At 41.1% G+C, this 22,454-nt stretch overlaps 4 protein-coding genes across 9 annotated transcripts; 3 read left to right on the plus strand and 1 right to left on the minus strand.

Annotated features, from left to right (window-relative positions):
• The first annotated feature begins 147 nt into the window (after nt 1–147).
• Nucleotides 148–1,630, plus strand: c2h19orf53 (chromosome 2 C19orf53 homolog). The gene is made up of 3 exons (XM_035171986.1): nt 148–301; nt 551–606; nt 735–1,630. Exons 1-3 carry the CDS (start codon nt 211–213, stop codon nt 879–881), a joined length of 294 nt encoding a protein of 97 aa, XP_035027877.1. The 5' UTR covers nt 148–210; the 3' UTR covers nt 882–1,630.
• Nucleotides 1,631–2,138: 508 nt separating this feature from the next.
• Nucleotides 2,139–4,138, minus strand: si:ch211-196h16.12 (regulator of G-protein signaling 5). Its single transcript, XM_035171960.2, has 5 exons — nt 4,002–4,138; nt 3,857–3,913; nt 3,719–3,765; nt 2,718–2,881; nt 2,139–2,623 (listed from the first exon to the last, which is right to left on the minus strand). The coding sequence occupies exons 1-5, from the start codon at nt 4,043–4,045 to the stop codon at nt 2,456–2,458; spliced, it is 480 nt and encodes a 159-aa protein (XP_035027851.1). The 5' UTR covers nt 4,046–4,138; the 3' UTR covers nt 2,139–2,455.
• A 1,225-nt stretch (nt 4,139–5,363) lies between these two features.
• slc25a23a (solute carrier family 25 member 23a) lies at nt 5,364–12,897 on the plus strand. 5 transcript variants are annotated; one of them, XM_035171652.1, is made up of 12 exons: nt 5,364–5,676; nt 6,718–6,933; nt 8,337–8,460; nt 8,569–8,656; nt 9,040–9,151; nt 9,296–9,454; nt 9,555–9,707; nt 10,045–10,158; nt 10,304–10,471; nt 10,561–10,708; nt 11,897–12,079; nt 12,469–12,897. In XM_035171652.1, the coding sequence occupies exons 2-12, from the start codon at nt 6,739–6,741 to the stop codon at nt 12,477–12,479; spliced, it is 1,455 nt and encodes a 484-aa protein (XP_035027543.1). In that variant the 5' UTR covers nt 5,364–5,676; nt 6,718–6,738; the 3' UTR covers nt 12,480–12,897. The 5 variants fall into 5 exon arrangements, with proteins under 5 accessions (XP_035027543.1, XP_035027526.1, XP_035027535.1 ...); XM_035171635.1 differs by having other exon boundaries at nt 11,897–12,897; XM_035171644.1 differs by lacking the exon at nt 5,364–5,676 and adding an exon at nt 6,220–6,641 and having other exon boundaries at nt 11,897–12,897.
• Nucleotides 12,898–13,851: 954 nt separating this feature from the next.
• LOC118118358 (KH-type splicing regulatory protein) lies at nt 13,852–22,339 on the plus strand. Of its 2 annotated transcripts, none has more exons than XM_035171531.2 (18): nt 13,852–14,268; nt 15,593–15,695; nt 15,775–15,828; nt 15,913–15,949; nt 16,068–16,126; nt 16,233–16,304; nt 16,396–16,453; nt 17,356–17,503; nt 17,622–17,720; nt 17,809–17,994; nt 18,101–18,203; nt 18,626–18,750; nt 18,838–19,134; nt 19,243–19,352; nt 19,466–19,554; nt 19,655–19,864; nt 20,399–20,598; nt 21,463–22,339. In XM_035171531.2, exons 1-18 carry the CDS (start codon nt 14,179–14,181, stop codon nt 21,469–21,471), a joined length of 2,049 nt encoding a protein of 682 aa, XP_035027422.1. In that variant the 5' UTR covers nt 13,852–14,178; the 3' UTR covers nt 21,472–22,339. The 2 variants fall into 2 exon arrangements, with proteins under 2 accessions (XP_035027422.1, XP_035027430.1); XM_035171539.2 differs by having other exon boundaries at nt 14,254–14,391.
• The last annotated feature ends 115 nt before the right edge of the window (nt 22,340–22,454 follow it).

Below are 22,454 nucleotides of genomic sequence, written 5' to 3' on the forward strand. Positions count from 1 at the left end.
GGGTCTATTTCTAAAAAATAATAATCAGGGATCTTGATTTATAAAACATAAAAAAATGTGGATCCAGTGAATTTAAGTGTGGTTTCACAAGGGTAGTCGATCAAAGCAACCAGTAGATGGCAGCAATGCAAAAAAGCGAGGATGAAACCCGGCCGTCAAAGGAAAGCGGGAGAAGAAGAAACGCTCTTCGTGTATTTCCGGTTAGCAAACATGGCGCAAGGTTCACAGAAGTTTAAAGCGAAGCGGCCTGGAAGCGACAAGAAACCTCATCACAACAAACAGAAAGGGCCGAAGAAAGGAGGTAGGACCCCGACGTGTCTCCTGTTGTTCTTCTCTGAGCGGTTTTAAGACGTGGAGACAATTATCAGTCAAACAGCGTCCACATGTGACCCGCATGGAAACACGTTGACAAATTTACTATTTCCATGTATTTTTGCAATTTTGGCCTATCTGGCTTAAGAGAGAATTTAAAAATGCATGTTTATCATTTAATTTCACTGTTTGTAATGGCATTATGAAATTTGTAAGTGATTTTATTGCCTTCATAAAGCGAGGACCATTGCACCCAAGAAGTCTCATGTGGTTGAGCAGCAGAAACTGAAGAAGGTGAGAAGACGTTAAAGAAAAGGGACAGCAGGACAGTTTGTCTGTGTCAGTCTGAATTTAACGGTGACTACATCAGTGAGCTTTACAGATAACTTTAACAGCAACTGTAATCCTGCTTTTCCCCGAAGTGTCTGGAAGTTGCCATCAGGAACAACATTGAGAGGGAGGTGACCCAGAAGGCCAGCACGTCCCTCCATAAGCCGCTGAGTGTGGTTAAAGGGGCGGAAGTTAAAAGCAAACCAGGAGCAGTCCGGCCAGGAACCAGCTCCAAATAGGACCAGATTGGAGACTGGAACCCGATGGTGTCAAAACACGAAGGACTGAGATGAAACATCAGTGAACTGCAGTTATTTTCAAATGTCCCCTGTCCTGTGCTTTTTTATTAAAGTCACAACAAGACACATTTAAAAGAAGACATTTTTGAATGAAATGGATCACTGGGCCATGGACATTACATAAATGTCCATTTGGGGGCACCACATATATTCACTGTAAGGATTAAAACAGAATGAACGCAAGAAACCTTCACTTTTATTTTTGTGATTACATGCATTTTTCGTATAGTCGTCACTACACCGAAAATATGAGTCAAATGAGATTGATGGCTCTCTAGGAACAAAGGGGGCTGAACCTACTGTTGGGAAGTAGTTGGTAGTTGCTGTCTTATATCAGCTTCCTTTATAGAACCTAATGTGAAATTCTTTGTGAAGATGTTCTAGTGTAAATTCCAGCCACCACTTATCATTTCTGTAAATATTGATTGATATTGAGATCTGTTCTAAGCATGGTCAGAATATGACCTGGAAATAAAGGCCGGATGATAGAATACATCCAGATCATGTGCAGGAAGTCTCGAGTTTTTCAGGAAGTAAATGAAAAAAGTTTGCCAAAGGCATTTTATTTTCTATCTGATAATCCTCATACACTTTGCATTAGCTGTTGGAATGCAGAGCTTTAGTAAATGCAAAAAAATTTGTACGGTGTATTTTAATTAAAGGATGTTTTGAGACACTTTCCACAATTATCAAAGATATTGTTACATTTTTGGAAAGGGGGAGCATGTTTTGTGTGTCCCCTGGAAGGACTGAGCTTGGGCTGTATGATATGGCCAAAATATATATCAAGAAAGATCAGTTGATATTGATAGTTATTGTGATAAATGTCACATTATTTTTTCTAAGTTTACAGAGGGTTTTTTTTGCTCCTGAGTGAAGGTCGTGGTTTTAAAATCTTTGAGTACAGAATGATGAAAACATTCAAATCTCAGGTAGATTAATGTGTTAAACCTCCTCACTGTCTTTACACCATACATAAGTAACATATTGATATATATTGAACCTAACCTAATATTGTTTTTTTGCTATTGATGAAAAGTATATTAAATTAATTCCTAATATTGTTTTATTTCCCAGCCCTTATCTGAGCTACTTGCAGCACATGTCTGTATTTGGTCATGCTGTGTGTATTTACATATATAATAAAGCTGATATACAGTGTGTATAAAAAATAATACAATTAAATACCAAACTATGGATCTTTTATAAGTGATTTATTTAAATCCTTTGTGAACGTCACTTGAACCTCATGTAATCCACAGGCACAATATAGTTACATCTACATTTCATAGTTATTAGGAGGTGTCTATGTTTTTTAACTATGCCTACATTAACTACAGTGTTGCCACAGGGAAGGCATGCTTCCTGAATGTAATGTTATTACAACACTAGTAAGAACAATCACAACAAGCTGCCTGTTGAAATTAATGATAAAATACAATCAACATGTCCAGAAGTACAGATCCATCAGCACTTATTTCTAAAGCAGGTTTGTGGTAGTAAACAGTGTATCTTTAAAAAGCCCTAATGGCCTCTACGCAGTGCTGGGAGCGCCGGAAGCGTGGGAAGGAGTCTTTAGCCATCAGGTTGTAGATCGTCTGCTGTGCCTTCTTGAATGTGTCGGCACATGGAGAGTCCATCACACTCAGCAGAGCCTCACGGGTCTCCGCATCCAGGTTGACCTAGAGAGGAGAAGCAAGGTTATCAGTATTGAGGGATATCTGTCAATCTCATTGCCCTGTGCTCCTCATATATCACATTCTCCTTCCCACCAACCTCCTGCGGTGCATCAGGGTTGATAAACTGGCTGTAGATGCCGCTGGCCTTGGTCTTTTGCAGGTTTGAGGGCAAAACCCTGTAGTCCTGACAGGCCAGCCAGAACTCCAGGTTCTCCTCACTGAACTCTGAACGCAGGAACCCACGAAACGCCTGCAGACCACCTGATAAAAGGTGTAGGAAAATAAACTAAAAGTACCAAAATATTATAATTTTTCTAATTAACATTATTGTAAAGCCACTTTACCCCCTGTTTAAAGTTTTAAAGTTTACTGTGAGGCTCAGTGAAGCCAGGTATGTAGCTTTTTAGCAACAACAGGCAATGTGCACACATATGGCAACTTATAGTCATTATGATGGCGACTAAAAATTTGTTTAACTGTAGCAACAGAAGACTCACATTTTTCGCCGCAGATATTTTGAGTTATCACAGTAGAAAAAGAACAGACGTCATATTAGAAATCTTTCTGTTTAAATGTCATGACAGTGTAACAGTGAGTCTAAAGCAGCCAAATCAAATTCACCCAGCATTACCTCCCCCAAGGGATGTGGCTCATGAAAGAACCAATTAAAGGTTGGCGCGAATCCAGATCAGGCATTTTTTGTTTGGGGTTGTTGAGGTTTATTTTTGACCTTTTGTGAATTTCTCAAATATGTATGAACAAGTGAATTTGGTGTGGATCCAGATAATGAATTGCATTCTATGAATCAAAATAAATACTTTTATTAGGGGGGTGATCTATATTCACTTGCAGTATGGTAACAAATATTCCTTTCATATCTGAGAATGAATATTTTGCCTGTGTTTAATGTGAGCAGTTTGCAGAACATTTCTGCATGGTTTATGTATCTGATCTCAATATGCAATATGGTGATTAAGTGGCCAATTAGCCTTGTATAATATGTGCTCTCTGTGCTTCTCCTACTGTGACTTGTCTTAGGAACTGGTGCATGAACTCACTTCAGAAGTAATAAAGTTAAACAAATTGACTTGGTCTTACCTTTGTTGTTTAGCAGAGTTTCCAGGTCCTGAAGAGTTTTTCCATCCCTGAGAAGAGAAAAGACAGAGACAGTCGAAATTCAGCTTCACTGTGACTGGATTCACGTTATATTTGAATTACAGGTGTCAGTAGGTTTACTTTTGCTTGTGGTGTGTCTCAGCCAGATGGCCGAACATCACCCGCATCTCCTTTGCCCTGAAACACACAGACAGATGAAAATCACACCAAACTCTGCACAAAACACTTTATAATACAAAACATGTCGACCTTGTCAAATACTTACTTCTCCAGGCATGAGGAGGGCAGGGAGGAGAGTCCTTTACACATCGAGCTCTAAGTCTTAGAAAACGGACAAAGAGAAAATGAAGAGACAAAGCTGTATTCGTTCACAGGAAGTGATGTAACTTAGTTTTCTTCTATCTGTCCACATCCCAGACGAGCGCTGCTGTTAAATAGTCACCCTGGATCTTATCTGATGCATCAATCTGCTCCTGTCCAGCAGGTGCAGAGAGGGGAGCTGAAAAGAGGTGACAGCAGCTGAATCAGGCAAGTGGGGTCCATGCTCGCTGTCCACGTAGCTCTGTCAACAGGGACATACAAAGCAGGTCAGCAAACAGAATAGGACAATTAAAGGAAGGGGACTTTTACTGTGTGGTCAGGGATCATTAAAAAGCTTTAGAGTGTTCATCACAGGAGAATGAAGTGATGAGGGAGCAGCAGGTGGGCGCCGGATTCACACAACTGCAGGGATGACCAGATTGTGTTTGATAATGATGAAGGAGATAAGACGAAAAATAAAGGTAATTTAATGCCGCTCCTCTGCAATAACAGCAATGTTATTTTCTCCTCCTTTTCCCAGCTCTCTTGTTTTGATAGGTTATCTTTTTCCTTGGCTGCTTTGTAAACCTCATTTGTGGCTCTGTACAGTCAGTACAGTATGAAAAGTACAAAAATATACATGTTAATGTAAAAGACATAATGTCCTTTTTTTCTTCTTCTTGTAATAGGTGTGTGTTGTTGTGTTACAGTACACTATAAGAGATCCATGATAAAATCCCCAATATTCAATATTCGGTTTTATGATCTTCACTATTCCTCTGTTTGTTGCAAACTAATAGATCAAATTACTTAATGAATAATATAATTATAATATATATACAATTTTGATCTCTGCAAAATAGGCATCTAATGTCTCTCAGTAGCATGTGTTACTGTCAACTGTAGTGGACACAATGTAATACAAAGCCCCCCTCCATTTATTTTTTCACCCCAGTCCATTTGATTGTTAGTTGATTTGTTTGTTTTTCAGAAGGATTTCACAAAAACTAAATGTGAGATAGGGCGATCAGACACATTTCTGATATCTATGAGTGTAAGCAATTTGGCGCAGCTTGATTGAATGTAAGGGGACTGCTGGGCCGTGGTGGAGGTTTGAGCTGTTCCTGTGGTTCCTTTGCTTGGATGTTTGACCTCCACTGTGCAGACCGATGAATGTGCACAGTTTGAAAGATATCACGCACACTGCATTGACTTCCATTCATTGTGGACCATCTAACCAACACTTTAACCATGGCCAGTTCATGCCTAACCCTATAGCCTTAAACCCACACACACACATGCGCACACAGACACATGCGCGCACCCACACGCTCTGCAAGCCTGGGGGCTGTGCGTGTCTCTCGCTTCCTGCTTCCTCAGCCTGAGTCTCATTGGGATCCAGGACACGGAGCGATCCTCGGTGTGAGCCTGTTTATACTCAGTCTATGGTGTGAACACAGCCACACACACACACACACACTCCTGGAGCCGCGGGATCTGGATCCAGAGGAAGCTGCTGCTCGTCAGACTCAGACCTGTTTCAGGAAGGACTCAGATCCAGTTAACTGGGCTCCAGCTGCAGTCCTGATCCTGATCCTCCGTGTCCGACCATGGGCGGCGGGTCGTTCTTGAGATAAGCAGTGAGTCACTACGGTTTAGTCCTTCGAAGCTACATAATCCCATAGACATTGACATGTTTAGCCTGTTCGAGCAGTAAACGCAGTTCTGAATATATTAGATGGTGGTTGAGAAGGTGGACACAGAAACAGCTGCAGCGCAGAAAACTAACCAGAAACAAACCTGTCCTGGAATAGATCTGACCCTTTGACTCGAGCTTTTTGATACAACTCAACTAATTCTAATAAAATGTGGCGCCCTGATGGACTGTGAAGTGTTGAAGTAGGTAGACCACTGCATATACAGTGTAACCTGGGTCTTTACTGGTGACATGTTGTTATCATAAGGTAACTGTTTGTGGTCACTCGTCAATAAGTAGACACAAATAGAAACACTTTGTTGAGCAGAAACATTATTTTTTCCCTCGTCTGTTTAATGAGGTCCGTTTGTTTTTAATGCATGTGGGGAGAAGTTGCATGAAGCCTTTTGTGGCACTAGAGGGAGCTGCACAGTTGCCTCATGTCATGTCACATGAGTTAATAAAAAAAAATAGAACTGAATGTTGTGAGGACATCGAGTTGAGGTTAATAGTGAGGCTGGCTCCTTATCTCTGAGGCTGTGACTTCACACCAGCTGCTACTAGCATAACACACATGAATGTCTGAACCATAGACCGCACATAAAGATGGACGACGTGTCTCCACTTCCTCTCACTGTTTGGAATTGAATACAAAAAGATCTCGGATACGATAAGAGGCAGGGTTTATGACCTATTCTGCGGCCAACCACCAGGTGGCAATCAAGATGCTTTGGCTTCACTTTGGGGAATCTTTTTACGTACAGTCGATGATTTGAACAAATTGGTGTGGGATAAGGGTGAAGGTGGTGTTCAAATTGCATAATGGTTAATGTAGGCACCAGTTTTTCACACTGTGGAAGAAAGTGTAAATGAAAAAGATTTTCTGCTGCCTCAATTTTCATCAACTAAGTAAATGAAGGCTCGATAAGTTGTAATTAATGCTGGGTTGTATTGTGATTACACCGATGCCCCTGTATCCCATCAGCTGACACCAGTGGCACCAGTTATGGGAGCCCGACGGGCTTGGTTCCCATGGGTTCACTGCCAGGGCGGTGAATCCCCTGGTCCAGACCATGACAGGGAGAAGAGCTATGCTGAGCTGTTTGATCAGCTGGACCTCAACAAAGATGGACGCATCGACATCGTTGAACTGCGGACAGGACTGGCAGGCCGAGGGCTTTCCAGAGGCTCCTTTGATAGGGTAGGACACCTGTTTGTTTGATATCATGCAGTGACATTTACAATATGAGGGCTGTGGGTGCTACATGTATATTGGCATTTAAAAAGAACAGTTGTTTACATTAAGGTATTAAAATACTTCTCATGGTCTGATTCAAGAATCTCAGTCAATTAAGATAGAGCTGGTCGTCCTGCTCTCATCATCTTACAGCCTGTGAGATATTTCCCATCTCTCCTTATGTAAAAAGTCCTCAGACCTCAGCAGGAGCCAAGGACATCAACAGAAAACCTTTATTGTGAATACACACAGTCTGTTTCTCTACGCTCGGTCAGTCTGTCTGTTTTGGAAAGAAGTGTGTGGGTCGCCAAGAAGACAAGTCTCACTGTCACTTTGTCACATGTTACTTCTTCTTCTCACTCTCTGTGTGCGTGTGTGTGTGTGTGTATATAAAGCACAGCATGGCATCTATTTTGGTACAAGCAGTAGGCCTCTGTAAGATGAGAATGGTAACCTTTCTCTCGGTCTCACAGTTTTTTCACATATAGATCACTGTCCAAACTGACACTTTTCTTTCTTATTGGAATATAATTGTCATTTAAACAACCTTTTACATATAGATTTATTCTCTGGGCTGACTTTTTCAAAACCTTCTGATAATATTCCAGTAATAGGATTGGATTGCTTTTTTTTTGTATGTAAGCATGATAAATGAGATTCTGATTGTTCATAATGTTATTTGATTTGTTTATCCACCCTTTCTGCCACTTTAAAATAGAGTGCATTTTAAATAATATTAATTCAATGTTTATGCTGCGATAAACTAGCAAAACCTCCTAAATAACTTCTCATAAACAACTGCCACAAACACAAGATGCCAGCTGGCTGATAAATAAGAGGTGTAATGATTTTATATTACAGCATGAAATCAGTTTTTGTTTTTGTAACATCTGTATGTGTAGCATACTTAAATTACATTAGAACAAACTGTAGGATGTATGTAATTCCTCAAATACACAACATGCTGTAGCAATATTTGCCCGACAGATGGCAAGGTCGAGGTTTAGACAGCAAACTGTGAGTGTAACCTTGATTTCACAGCTGTCAGGGTCACCTGTGTTGTATTTGCTGCTAACATATGTTATAAAGAATTAATCATAGATGTACAATAATACAATAATCGAGTAGCATGATATGATGTCTGGTTTTACCAGCGAGGATCCTGCTGCCACTGCCAGTGAGCGAGAAAGGCCAAGCATCTCTCTGAGCTGTATCATAGAGGCATATTTGGCTTTCAGACTGTAACTCATACAGCCTTTGTTTGCAACCAATCTTGGAATGAACTGTTTGTTTTTTGGTCCCTGACTAAATAACAGCTGAAAGTCCAGACCTTCATTTCTCATTGACTTGGCTGTCTCTACTTTCAGATTGTCCAGACTGGGGACACTAACCATGACGGAGTACTGGACTTTGAGGAGTTCACACAGTATCTCCGCACCCATGAAAAACAGCTCAAACTCATGTTTAGCAGACTGGACAGGAATAATGATGGTCTGTATGCATCTATGAACACACTCGAAATGATAAATAATTTCACTGTCACGTCAAATGTCCATATTTAGTTACTTCTCACTGTGTGTGATTGGTGGATATTTGCAGGTCAGGTTGATGCAGCGGAGATCCAGCACTGTCTACGCACCATTGGTGTGGACATCAGTCACGAGGAAGCCACCAGGATTCTACTACGGTCTGAAAAATATATATATTGATTATTTGTCTTGTAAACACAATTTAAGAAAACAAACTCCACTTCCTCTTAGTAATCCTCTCTGATTGTGTTAAATAGTAAATGGTTACTAGATATTCAGTGAGTCTTTTTATACATCACACATCTGATCTGAGCTGTGTGTCCTGATATGATTCATCAAACTTTCACAATTTCTGAATGCAAAAGACACACAGCGCCTTCATCTGGCTGATGTGGCCAGAGAGGTGTTGGAATCATAGTGGATCATGGATCATGCAAACTATTGTTCCTACCTTCCATATCTTTGTGTCTACTTAATGATGCTACTTTCTGCTATGAAAAACATAATGTCCCACAATTGTTTATATATGTTTGTCACCCAGTATTGACAAGGATGGTACCATGACAATTGACTGGAATGAGTGGCGTGACTACTTCCTGTTTAAGCCCATCACTAATATGGAGGACGTGGCACGCTACTGGAAACGCTCGATGGTGAGGTTAAGCACACTCAAACATGCACACTTTCAAAAAAACAAAACAAAGCAGTGTGTTAACTTGTGTGCTCAACTCTCTCTGTCTTCCCTCCTCATTATTTTTCTCATATGTCACACTTATACGCCCCCATAACCTCAGTAGATGTTGGATATAGGTGAGCAGCTCACAGTCCCAGATGAATTTTCAGAAGAGGAGAAGAAGTCGGGGTATGTGTGGCGGCAGCTGATGGCCGGAGCCATGGCTGGATCTGTATCACGAACTGGAACCGCCCCCTTGGACCGTCTCAAAGTCTTTCGACAGGTCGGTCGGGGACGATTACGATCTTGTAAAATAATCATTCATGAGTTACTACCTTTGTGTGACATGTTTCTCTGATAACCTTCCTGCTCTGCTCTTCCAGGTTCATGGTTCCTTCATGTTCAGCGGCAACGTGCTGAACAGTTTTCAGTTCATGGTGAAAGAAGGAGGACTGCGGTCGTTGTGGAGAGGCAACGGAATCAATGTTCTTAAAATTGCCCCAGAGACTGCAATCAAGTTCACAGCCTATGAGCAGGTGGAACACACAGCAGCAACTTGAAGCTGTAATTTTCTGGAGGTTTTTCTGGCTGTCTTGCAACCTCAGGTTGACCAAAAGACTCCAGGAAGTTCCTGCTCCAAATCAAGAAATATTCCATCACAACTATTTGGCTTCAATTTTGAGGAGCTGTCATGTCGTCCATTTTCATATACAGCCTATTATTTATTCCCAGTCTTACTGCTAAACTAAGGTAGCTTATCCAAGTCTCGGCAAGAAAACAAATAGACTGAACCATTCACAAAATGGTTGAATCTGTCTTTTAACAACACTCCATTTAATAATTTACTCTTCTTGTTGCTTTAACGCTACATAGATCAAGAATGTGATGCGTGGCAGCAATGAAACAAGAACTCTGAGGGTTCATGAGAGGTTTGTTGCTGGCTCTCTTGCAGGAGCTACAGCACAGACGGCCATCTATCCAATGGAGGTAATATCTGGGTAATATACTTATAAGAACGTTCATGTAGGATGGAAAAGGCACTTTCTGGTTTGCATGAATGACGAGGAAAACGCTTGACTTCTTTTCTCTTTCTCACCGTCCTTTTTGCATCTCCTCTTTGTGTTCCCTACAGGTGCTGAAAACTCGGCTCACACTGAGAAACACAGGCCAGTTCTCAGGAATCGCAGACTGTGCCAAACACATCTTACAGAAGGAAGGTGTCACGGCCTTCTACAAGGGTTACATACCCAACCTGCTGAGTATTGTTCCCTACGCTGGTATTGACCTGGCTGTCTATGAGGTTAGATAACCATGATAGCGCACAGCCCTCACAGCACTTCCTGTTTCTCCTCTGAGTTTTAACGTCTTCTCGCTCTCGTTGTTTCTCAGACTCTGAAGTTTGCCTGGCTGAACAGGAACAGAGGTCTGGCCGACCCAGGGGTCATGGTGCTGGTCGGCTGCGGTGCTGTCTCCAGCACCTGTGGACAGCTAGCAAGTTACCCACTGGTACTGATCCGCACCCGAATGCAGGCACAGGGTAAGGGTCATTCTAATATACAGACAGGTGGGTGACAGATGAGAACAAATCCAAAATAGTGTCAAACTTAAGTGCAGAGCCACCAGAGGAGCTTCAGTGCTCATGGGTATTTATTTTCCAAGTCTCTGAGCTCTACTGAAGCGATGAACACCATTCATCTGTGAGATTTTTTATCTATGCAATCACATAATGTTGATTCCCTAACTCCAAGTGAGCCATGAGTTTATTTTCAGTGCAGCCCCTCTTGTGGCAGAATGGTCACAGTGCACGCTGCATAACCACAGCCTCCACGATTTGATTCTGACCTTAGACCTTTATTGCATGTCACACCTCCTCTCGCTTTCCTATTTGCTTCCTCCCAAACTGTCCAATAAAGGAAAATGCATATTTGAACCAATCTGAAAAGCAACTTAATCCAGAGGTGTTTGTCAGAAATTCTAACAAACAATGTGTCAACATGGAAACTGTGGAAAGAAACTGTAGTTTGATTTAAAAAAAAAAGAAAAAGTACTAATGGTCCACTTGCTCATTTTTCACTAGGGCTTTTTAACCGCATCTAAAGCCCAAGAGATGTGGTTGAAAGCTGATTACTGGACCTGGAGTTAAGATGACAGATGAGTGGTTGTTCATTGCATTAAAATGTTGCTGTTCAGCGGCTGAATAGCTTTGAATGCTGTGGTATCACTGAATGTACAAACGACATATGATGTGACCCTGATGTAATTCTGTCAAAGCAATAATAAAGGTACATTTGATTTTTAAAGCTGCCGGCCTGGGTCATAGTTCAATGAACCCTGGCAAGTGTGAAATCTGTCTAAAACTTTAATTCTTATTTATGAGAATAAAATGTAACTCAGGATCCACTTGCTAGTTTTTTTTGGAGCTTTCAACTTGCTCCTTACTCACTCCATAATCAATCCTCAGGAAGAGCACAAGATGTGTTGGACTTTAATATTGAGATGTGGTTGAAAGCTGAGAAGAAAAGTATGTGGACCTTGAATTAAGACTTTTTTTTAAACCACTGTTTCCAGTGTCGCATTCGATGTCTGGTATGCTTTGGGAAATGGTTACCAACGGCATAATAACAAATCTATTTCCTCCAAAGAACACAGTAGACACCACATTTACAGAGTTACATGTAATGAGATAGAACAATGAGTTAGTGAAGGCCCTTTTCTCTCTCCTCAGCTTTAGAGAAGGGAACCCCGAAACCCTCCATGTTGGCCTTGCTTCACAACATTGTTACTCAGGAGGGCTTCGTCGGACTTTATAGAGGAATTTCCCCCAACCTGCTGAAGGTCGTTCCTGCTGTCAGTGTGTCCTACGTTGTCTACGAATACACGAGGATCATCCTGGGAGTGGACATCGAGGGTAGGAGGGCAGGGAAGGGGAAAGGGTAGAAAAGGATGGATGACTTGTGCTTGGGTTTTATCGATGTGCACGTACAGACGTGTTGGCAGTGCATGAGGAAATGGGCCTCGACGGGGATGAAAGTTTTGACTTTTCAGGTTGAAAATCACAGGAGGGAAAACAAACCATGGAACGGATGGACCACATCACACCTGAAGTGGCAGCTGCTGTGAAGAAGTGTGATTTACGGCATTACAGTGCATGTCAGCAGTTGAGTGAAAGCTAACCTACTAGCCTCCTGCTACTGCATTAACTTGGACAGATGGAAACTTGCATGAACCTGCTTGAGAACAAACAGGAGCCATGCCAGAAGCCATGTTACAATCCTGCGGCATTATTTTCTCTCCTAGGTGATATGTAGAGACGCTAAAGGACTGGTGGGAGGATTGATCCAATTTCCTGTTCTGCAAGTGGAAGTCTCTGAAGTCTGGTGAAGTTTGAGCCAGCACTTTGATTGGCATGTCTTAAACAAATGTTACAAATACTAAAGTACAACACAACAGGGCTTAATGTAAAATGTTATATGATTGATCCCTTTGCAAAATGGTGTGTTTGTTTTGTTATGTTTGAAAAACAAATTAAGGTCCAGTGCCATATAGTATTTTTATAAACTGTATGTTCACATAGTGCAGTTTTAACATTATAATGGAGAGAACAACCTGTATAATAGAATAACAAGAAATTACTTTTAATGACAAAGAACGGTTTGGAACTGTCAGTATTTATTATGGAAGGTGCAAATAAATGCATGCATGGTGCTCCTTTTTTTTTTAATGCAACTTTGTCTCCATTTCATTTTAGAGATGCAAGATCACTGCACTAATACCAGGTCATGAATCACCTCCTCCACCTCACAACAGCCACTTTGTTCAGCCCTGTTGCCTTTAGTTTCCGTGCTGCAGTAGCTGATCAAATCATACTCTGAGCTTCTGTTACATTGATATTAAACATGTTATGGTTTGTCCATTCTTTAAACGTTCACCGATTAGCTCTAGCTGTGCAGTAAACAAGCAAATGAAGATGTAATAAAATGCAAAGAAGCACAACTCGTGCAGTTTGACTTAACATTTTGCCAACAAATATTAAATGCAAGATGTTTTTGGCAATGTTTTATAATGGATCTTGCCATAAGTTTCCTGGACATTACTTTATAGTTAAGCTCTATTTGTAGATGCAGTGTTTAACTGGTACATTTCCACTTTGTAAATTCCAAGACATTGCTAACTCTTAAAGGAGTCTTGAAGTTGCATAGCAGGTGAAGCTGACAGGTTACAGGCAAGCTTTCCATTAAACATATATATGAAGACTTTAAAAAAAGGACAATGCATACATTTGAATATTTGAGTGATCAACTTTCATTGTCATTTAAACAATAATTATCAAAAATGACATTATTTCTTGTCAACTGTTGTAGTAATTAATACAACATTTTATCTTAACACATTGAAACGAATAAACAAATAATTTAAAAACAAAAATAACAAATTTGATCATTTTACCTTTTTACCATTTTTTAATGACTGAATAGATCAGTGGAGTTCCTGTTACTAAGCAAATATAGATCACAGTAGTAAAAAGAAAAAGGACGGTATTTATTATTCTGAACAAAATCAAAGAATTTAAAATATTTCAGTTTCATACATTGTCTCCATTGATGAATTCACTATAACAAGAGTCAAAAAAATTGTATAAATAAATAATGTTGACCTTGTTACCTTGTAAATATGATGTGTCGTTATTGTAAATAAAACAATAGTCCTCGACGGGGTGTAGTTTACCCTCCGGTCCAGGGGGTGGAGCTGTTTACCCACGTCACGTTGGCCGTCCACCCTACCCCGTGCAGAGAAGAAGAGGAGGAAGAAAACCCGGGTGGACGGAGGTAGCGGGATTGATTGGTTGGATTTAAGCCCTGAAGTTTGCCGGCGTGGTCCCGCGTCTCTTACATTGGTGCCCCCCCCTCCTCCTACGCTCCCGTGTAGCCTTCCCGCTTCTGCGCAGCTCGACCCGGCCGCAGCCATCCAGCCTGCCCCCTGTGTGTCTGATTGCCCCTTGTGAGCAGCATGTCTGAATACGGCGGTGTGCCGACGAACGGAGTCAATGCTGGGATGAAAAATGATGCTTTTGCCGACGCTGTACAACGAGCCAGACAGGTAACCAACGAGCGGGGCTTCTAACGAGGACGGCCCCGAGGAGCTAGTTAGCTGCCGGGACACAGCAGCTAGCTTAATCACCCGTGACGTTAGCCGTGCCGGACTCGCTAGCTAACGAGCTAGGTAGCTAACAGCAATGCTAGTTATTTGTCTAAAACTCCCGCCGGGTTGAGGGATACACTGAAAGGGGTTTGCAGGCCTGGGCCGAGCCGCGCTAACATTGTAGTTCACCATATCCTACAAACACATCGAATAGAGTCAGCAGGATGTTTTGAGCTAAGTTAAATGGAGCTAGCTCCTTAGGCTAAGTTAGCGAGGTTAGTTGTGAGGTTAACGGTAACCACATCATGAAGTTATGTCCTCCTCGTCTGTGAAACCTCGTTTTAGTAACGAATCACAATCAAAAGACAATGGATGCGAATGATTTTTGTCTTGCAGTTATGTTATCTGATTGTATTGTGGCGATTTCTGCCGACAACTGAACAAAAGAATTAGGTTATTTAGTGAGTAGTAGTTCAATACACAGTGGCTAATTCTTTATAGCTTGAGGCCAGAGTTGCACGTTACACGTCTTTGTATGAAGTAAACGAGGTCATGGTTGCAACTTATCATTTTGTCTTGGTCTTATCGCGATTAATTCCTTAGTTTATTATCTGTTCAACATGGCTCGCACATTCAACAAAAGCCTTGGGCAGCAACTGATTTGTTTGAAGAGCAGCTTCGAACCCAAATATATTAAGTTCACCGCAACATAACAATGGAGGAAGACATTTAACAATCTGTAAAGACATCACACACTAGAAACTTGCACATTGAATCCCTACCCGCAAGAAGTATTGTATTTCCCTGTAGTTCAATTAAAGTACTTCTGAGATGTATGTAAAAAAAATAATACGACTGGTTACATTTTAAGTAGAAAAGATTTCATAACTTTTAATCCCTAGTATAAGTCAAGCTCTGAAAGTACTGGCTCTTACATTTTCTGTGATACTTGGCACTACCCCCTTAGTTCTTACTCATTCCATTTTTAGTTAAATCCTCCCTGCCTGATAAATACCCAATTACATGTTTTTAGTCCTAAAGCCTAGACAACCTGCTGACCCCATCAGTTAGTAATGGGTTTGAACTCCTTGATTAAGTTGATCTGGTGTGCCATTACAGCTGTTCTTTAGTTGCAATGATCACAATAAAGGTTAATGGTTTAAAGGCTCACTTACTGGTAATGGCGATGGTGAAAAACTTAAAACAAAGCATGCATCCCTGAAAGTCCTTGGTATTTTAGGTTGTGTTGCAAAGGCTTGATCCAGTCTTCCCCTCTTTGTAGATTGCAGCTAAGATCGGTGGAGACGGTGTCCCCTCAGGGAGCAACAACGGAGGAGCTGAGAGTTATCCATTCACACCACAAAAACGATCCTTGGAAGAAGCAGGTTAAAATTTAGCTCCAACAGGCACAAACGTCTGCATTTGTTTGTCAATTATGTTAGACTCACTTTTTCTTTCCCCTAGATGAACCCGATGCCAAGAAGGTAGCATCACAGAGTGAAAGAGATTCTTCATTGTGTAAGTTTGAATACCCACGTTGATCCTATTACTAACTCGCTCGGCTCAGTATCCAACCACTCACCAGTTGTACTTCTCCTACAGCTATTGGCGCTCAGCTCGCTGCTCTGTCCCAACAAAGGTATAGTGCTTATTTAGTTTTTTCTTTTACATAAACACGTTTGTAGCATATGGTCATGACAGAATTTTTTATTATAAACTTTTATTATATTACAATATTTTTTTTCAACTTTCTTTAGTGTCAGGCCCTCTACAATGACTGAAGAGTGCAACGTGCCTGATGCCATGGTCGGCCTCAGTGAGTAAACTTTCATACTATTTCTAAACCATACAAACAATGTCCTCATGACTGAGTTACACATGTTCAAACTAAAATCTAAATGTGCTTGCTGTTGTCCCAAAAGTCATTGGTCGAGGAGGTGAACAGATCAACAAAATACAACAGGATTCTGGCTGCAAGGTCCAGATTGCTCATGGTGAGCTGTGCTTTTCCTGTATTTGCTGAATCAACATAATGGGTTTTCCCACTACTCTTGGATTGACATATCTTTTCATATTAATTCACAGACAGTGCAGGACTTTCCGAAAGAACTGTTTCTCTGACAGGGTCACCAGATGCCATACAGTAAGTTGGTGTTCATATTCATGTGTAAAATAATTTGTAATGCCAACCACTTCACTCAACTCTCATAGGCAGAGTTTGTTTTTTGTTCATGGTTGTTATGGGATGAAATAGCAGCTTCGGTCAAAGGTAATGACACTCTTAAACTTCTCCAGAGATTGAGGTATAATCTCACAAACTATGGAAGTTATAATGAAATGATCTGTCACTAACGTTAAGGTTGAAGTTGGAAATTGGCTAACATTTAATAACATTTGCAACTATATGGTGTTTAGTTGTGCAATGGCAAAGACTTACACAACTGGGACATTTCTTAGAGTTTGGCCTCAATTTCAAGACTTTCTCTTGATGGGGCAGTATAGAAGATACTGTTTACTAAGATTGCCAAAGTTAAACCATGACTGTAGTCCTTACTGTCGATAAATAGATATAAGATATGTGGAAGTCAGTGGAGGTTAAAAGCCGTAGAAGCTCCTGAGGGTACAAGAGTTGTCACCACAACATGCACAGCCAAACAATGAAATGTTTGTAACATCTAAGAATAATCATTAACATTAGGTGGAGTTGGTTAATAACTCCAGAGCTACACCCTCATCTTTAGGCAAGACTCAAAACAGACAGCCACAAGTTTGAGTGTGAACAAATGGGTAAAATATTCAAATTATCCCGTAACTAAACTACTCTCAAAGTTTCCCTTGATCTGACCATGCAGAAAGAGGCATAAGTCAGCAGTTCTAATTGTTGCAGCTGTCCAAGAAATGGAATACTTTATGTGCAGTTGAAGCTGCTCACACTTCATATTTGAGTCAGAATATTGTGACCTATTCACTAAATTGCTTGTATTTCGTGTTGACTTGGACTTCTTTAATCACCATTGCCCTCTTTTAAACTTAATTTGCCTTCAGGAGAGCCAAGGCCCTCATAGATGACATAGTGTCCAGGGGTCACGAGTCGACCAATGGGCAGGCAGGTTCGATGCAGGAGATGATCATCCCTGCCGGCAAGGCTGGCCTCATCATAGGCAAAGGAGGAGAGACCATCAGACAGCTACAGGTGAGAATCAGAGGGCATCTTGTCTCTTTTGTACAAATGGTGAATAGTATTATTGTTAAAAGAGAGATTAAGTTACTTTGCCATGTGTCTATAATCAATGTAACCTACAAATTCCTAGGAGCGAGCTGGAGTTAAAATGATACTTATTCAAGATGGATCCCAGCCACCAAACGTAGACAAGCCGCTACGCATCATTGGAGACCCCTACAAAGTGCAGGTACGTTGTGGACCAAGGAGAAAGTTGTAGTAAAGAGGAAAATGCCTACTGTTTTGGTCATATCTTACTTTTCACCTTTTTTTTGTAGCAAGCAAAAGAGATGGTCAATGAGATTCTACGAGAGAGGGATCATGCTGGTTTTGGAGAGAGGAGTGAATACGGATCAAGGATGGGAGGCGGCGGCGGTGGTGGTGGTGGCGGCGGTGGTGGTGGTGGCGGCGGTGGCGGAGGCGGAGGCGGTGGTGGTGGCGGCGGAGGTGGTGGTGGCATCGAGGTACGTAATATTGCACATTAAAAGCTCAGTATAGTTAACATGGTTTCTATTATTAGACTCAGCAGGTTTGAGCAGTCATGACATTTTCTTTTTCGTAATTCTACAGATAGCGGTGCCCCGCCACTCTGTGGGAGTTGTGATTGGTCGAAATGGGGAGATGATAAAGAAGATCCAGGGCGATGCTGGAGTGAAGATACAGTTTAAACCAGGTGAACTTGCAAAACACTTTTGGAATATCAAACTGCATCATATTTCATTAAATGTCAAAAATATTAATGACCAATAATAGCTTTAATACTGCTTTAACTCTGCGGTAAAACAAAGACTATGTTTAAGGCAAAACTGTAGAAATCTCAATACTTGTGTCCATTCATTTTTATCATTCGTAGTATTTTATTTTTACCCTATCGTAACGATTCTTATTGTGCCATTATGTCTGTCGCTAGTTAGTGTTACAGCTGCTCTTAGTAGTTATGAAGAAATATGGTTCAATATCATTGAAAATTAACTGAAGTATTTTCAGAAATGCATATTTCGCGGTGGACTCTTCCACGCCTTAAACTTCACCCTTTTTGTTTTTCCATTATAAGCCCTCATTGATAAACTTGCATGTCCTTGTCGTTCCTTACAGATGATGGTACTGGTCCTGAAAAAATTGCCCATATTATGGGTCCGCCAGACCAGTGTCAGCACGCTGCATCGGTCATCACTGACCTGCTACAGAGCATCCGTGCCAGAGAGGAGGGTGGACAGGGGGTAGGTACAGAGACCATGATGTCTTCTAAGTGTTGCTCTTGATGTCTGTGTTAATGACAAAAGAATCCATTTCTGTTTCTTCCACAGGGCCCCCCAGGTCCTGGTGCAGGTATGCCGCCTGGTGGTCGAGGGCGGGGTAGAGGCCAGGGTAACTGGGGTCCTCCTGGTGGAGAGATGACCTTCTCTATTCCGGCTCACAAATGTGGGCTTGTCATTGGCAGAGGAGGGGAGAACGTCAAGTCTATCAACCAACAGACCGGTGCATTTGTTGAAATATCTCGTCAGCCCCCTCCAAACGGTGACCCAAACTTCAAATTGTTCATCATCCGAGGGTCCCCACAACAGATTGACCATGCGAAGCAGCTCATAGAAGAGAAGATAGAGGTTTGTTTAAGTTGCTCACATAGTAGATATAAAACACAAATCAAATAGCTGCACGAAGAATATGGCCACGTAACTGATTATTAAATTGGCTTCTTTTTTTCCCGCCAGGCTCCATTGTGTCCAGTGGGTGGTAGTCCTGGTCCCGGAGGCCCAGGGGGTCCGATGGGTCCCTATAACCCCAATCCATATAATGCAGGGCCCCCTGGAGGTGCTCCCCAGTAAGTAAAACCCACAAGCAGCTCTTTAATGCACCAGTGGTGGATTTTCTGTTATCTTAAATTGATATATTGAGGCAGTTTATGTTCTTAATCTGTCATGTCCCTCTCTGCAGTGGAGCTGCACCTGGTGGCCCCCAGTACTGTCCTCAGGGTTGGGGAAATAATTATCAGCAATGGCAAGCCCCAGGCCCACATGACCCAAGTCAGTAACACATTTTTTGCTCTTCCATTCACACCATTGTGTTACCATACATAAATACAAAAGCTTCTACCTTTTGATTTATTTCATCTTTTATTTTTAGATAAAGCAGCAGCAGCAGACCCGAACGCAGCATGGGCAGCATACTATGCACAATATTATGGTCAGCAGCCAGGGGGTGCCATGCCAGGCCAGGCTCCAGGAGCTGCCCCAGCAGCAGCACCTGGAGACCAGAGCCAAGCAGCACAGGCCCCAGGAGGTCAGCCAGACTACACCAAGGCTTGGGAGGAGTACTACAAGAAGATGGGCATGGGTAAGTAAGATTTACTGAAACAGTTCTGTCAGAATGTGTTTTGTGTGACATTTGAGACGAGACTTAATATAAATATTGCCATTCCTTTAAGTGACATCCCTATTTTTAAATAGAGGGGCACTCACCTAGAGCACATACCTCCGTCAAGGCCCAACAGGTCCCTTGTGAAACCACATTTAAAACTCACTAGATCCATATTTTTATTTGGATCTGTACCCAAATATTTTCCCATATTTTTTATATTTCCTTACACTTAAGTATTGCATGTTACTTAGTATTGCTTACTGATGCCTATTTGTGACTCTTGCTTCTGTAATATTGCAAAATTCCCCAATGTGGGACTAATAAAGGATTATTTTATCTTAAATTTCACACAAATATTATTTTATGGTAATCTGTTTGGTAGTGTTGATGTAATCCTGATAATTAACCAACAGACAACAAACAAATGCAGACCAAAACACAAACGCCTTGGCAGAGGTACTTAATTATTATTCTGTAAAATAACATACTGTTTGTGTGGTATTTTTCCAGCTCAGCCAGCTGGAGGAGCAGCGGCAGTTGCTCCAGCTGCCGCCCCAGCAGCAGCGGCAGTGGCAGGAGGAGGAGCTGCAGCTGGAGGCCAGCAGGACTACAGTGCAGCCTGGGCTGAGTACTACAGACAGCAGGCTGCCTATTATGGACAGGGAGGGCAGGCACCTGGACAGCCAGGTGGTCCACAGCAGGGACAACAGGTACCGTATGCATAATCAGTGTTAAAAATACATTTTGTAATTGTCAAGGTCAAGAGAGCCCAAACATTAACCTGCCTGAAATGTATCTACTGGCCAAAATGTTCAATACCCATTTCATAGGACGATTTTCGAACTCAGCCTTCTTGTGTCTAGGATTCAATACCGTGACAGTCATTAAGGATGTTAATTTGGATTCCCCCTCATTTTCTCATTGATTGCAGACCCTTAACTGACAAGAATACTGTGTACAGCAAGATAAACAATGGAACATTAATATTTCACTCACCTACAGCACTTCTGTGAAAGGAGAAAAAGAGAATACAGCAGATTAATAGGCCTGCGTAAAAAATATTAAACTGGAATTCTAAGTATAAACAGAACGAAAACACCCATGAAATACGCCAGAACAAACAGCACAGTAACAAACACCTTCAAAAACGTGTCTACTGGTTTTTATTCAGAAATAACAACATATCACATGCTGTAGGATTATTGTGTGCTGTGTTTTCAACGCATTTCAACGTCCCATAATGAAGATCTGTAACATAAAGAGTAGATGTTGGTTTTAAAAACATTTCTTTTAATTGTCTTTGCCACACAGATTGACTTTTGACACTTTGGTAAAATTACAAGGTTAGATCACCATCCTGGCAGGGAGCAACCAGATTAATATCACTTTGTAGAAGCAGAGAAATTAGCAGCCATTCGTTTTTGTTCAGTTCAGCAGCTGCAAACGTCTATTTTTAGCATGATTTGAGACCTGGTAAGTGATTATTGATTCTGCATAAAACTGTATTTATATTTCTTCTCAGAGCAATAATTGATTTAATCATATTCTTTCTGTGGTGTCTCCTGTCTTTTCAGGGCCAGTAAACAGTGGTTTGGTCCGTTGGACGGCTGCGATGGTTCTCTGGACTTGTTTGTTTTTCCTGTCAAGAGGTTTCCCTTTTGGATTTAATAAGACAAGACCATAGGTTACTCATCAACCCTGACATTTTTTATTTCGAACCTCCTCGTTTGTTTTTTAAAGTCAAATTTGAAGAAAGGAAAAAGGGAACTGATTTTGCCCATGCGTTGATCAAAGCACTACTTGGGACTATTAAATTTGCCCCTTCACCTCACCCACACCTTGTAATACATCTGATAGATTCTTTTTTCTTTTAATGTGAAATATTGAGCATTTTCTTGTAAACTAGCACAACAGCATCTCACATTTTACTGGTTTTCCCCTTCTATTTCTTGAGGGTAAAAACTGTCAAGCAGTATTTTGAATATATTCAAAAATTGTGTTTGTAGGAAAAAAACAGTTGCAAATTTTTGGTCATTTTTTTCTTTTCTTTTTTATTCTTGATACCTTTTTTTTTTTTTAACATTCCCAGTGTTTAAGTTGCAGGTGTATTTTTCCTGCCACGAAGATTTCTTATTTTAATTTTATTCGTTGTAATTATTTTCCTCACAGGGGTTGTGTGTGTCTGTATACAGTGTATGCTACTGAACAGAAAACGTGTGGCTGTAATAAGCACCAACTGTCCTACATGTGTATGTGGGTCAGTTGTGTGTGTGCATGTATGTGTTTGTGTGTTTGACTGCCCTCTGTTTAATTTCGACAACATTATTGTTGGAACATTTTTTTTTTTCCTCTCCGGTAGAATTTGTTATTGTATTCTGTATTTTTTTTTTTGTTTTGTTATTTTTTACAACTTGTTTTTAAAAACTTAAAATAAAAACATTCAAATTGCAAGTGTTGTCTTCACCAGTAGTGTGTGTGTTGTTTCTCACTGTGGATGATCTACCTGCAGTGCATCAGATTGTGTAGTTTGATGGTGGGTTCCGGCTGCTGGAGGTGTCTCAGTGAC

This window comes from Hippoglossus stenolepis, chromosome 2 (genome assembly GCF_022539355.2).
Source record: "Hippoglossus stenolepis isolate QCI-W04-F060 chromosome 2, HSTE1.2, whole genome shotgun sequence".
Classification (NCBI taxonomy): domain Eukaryota; kingdom Metazoa; phylum Chordata; class Actinopteri; order Pleuronectiformes; family Pleuronectidae; genus Hippoglossus; species Hippoglossus stenolepis.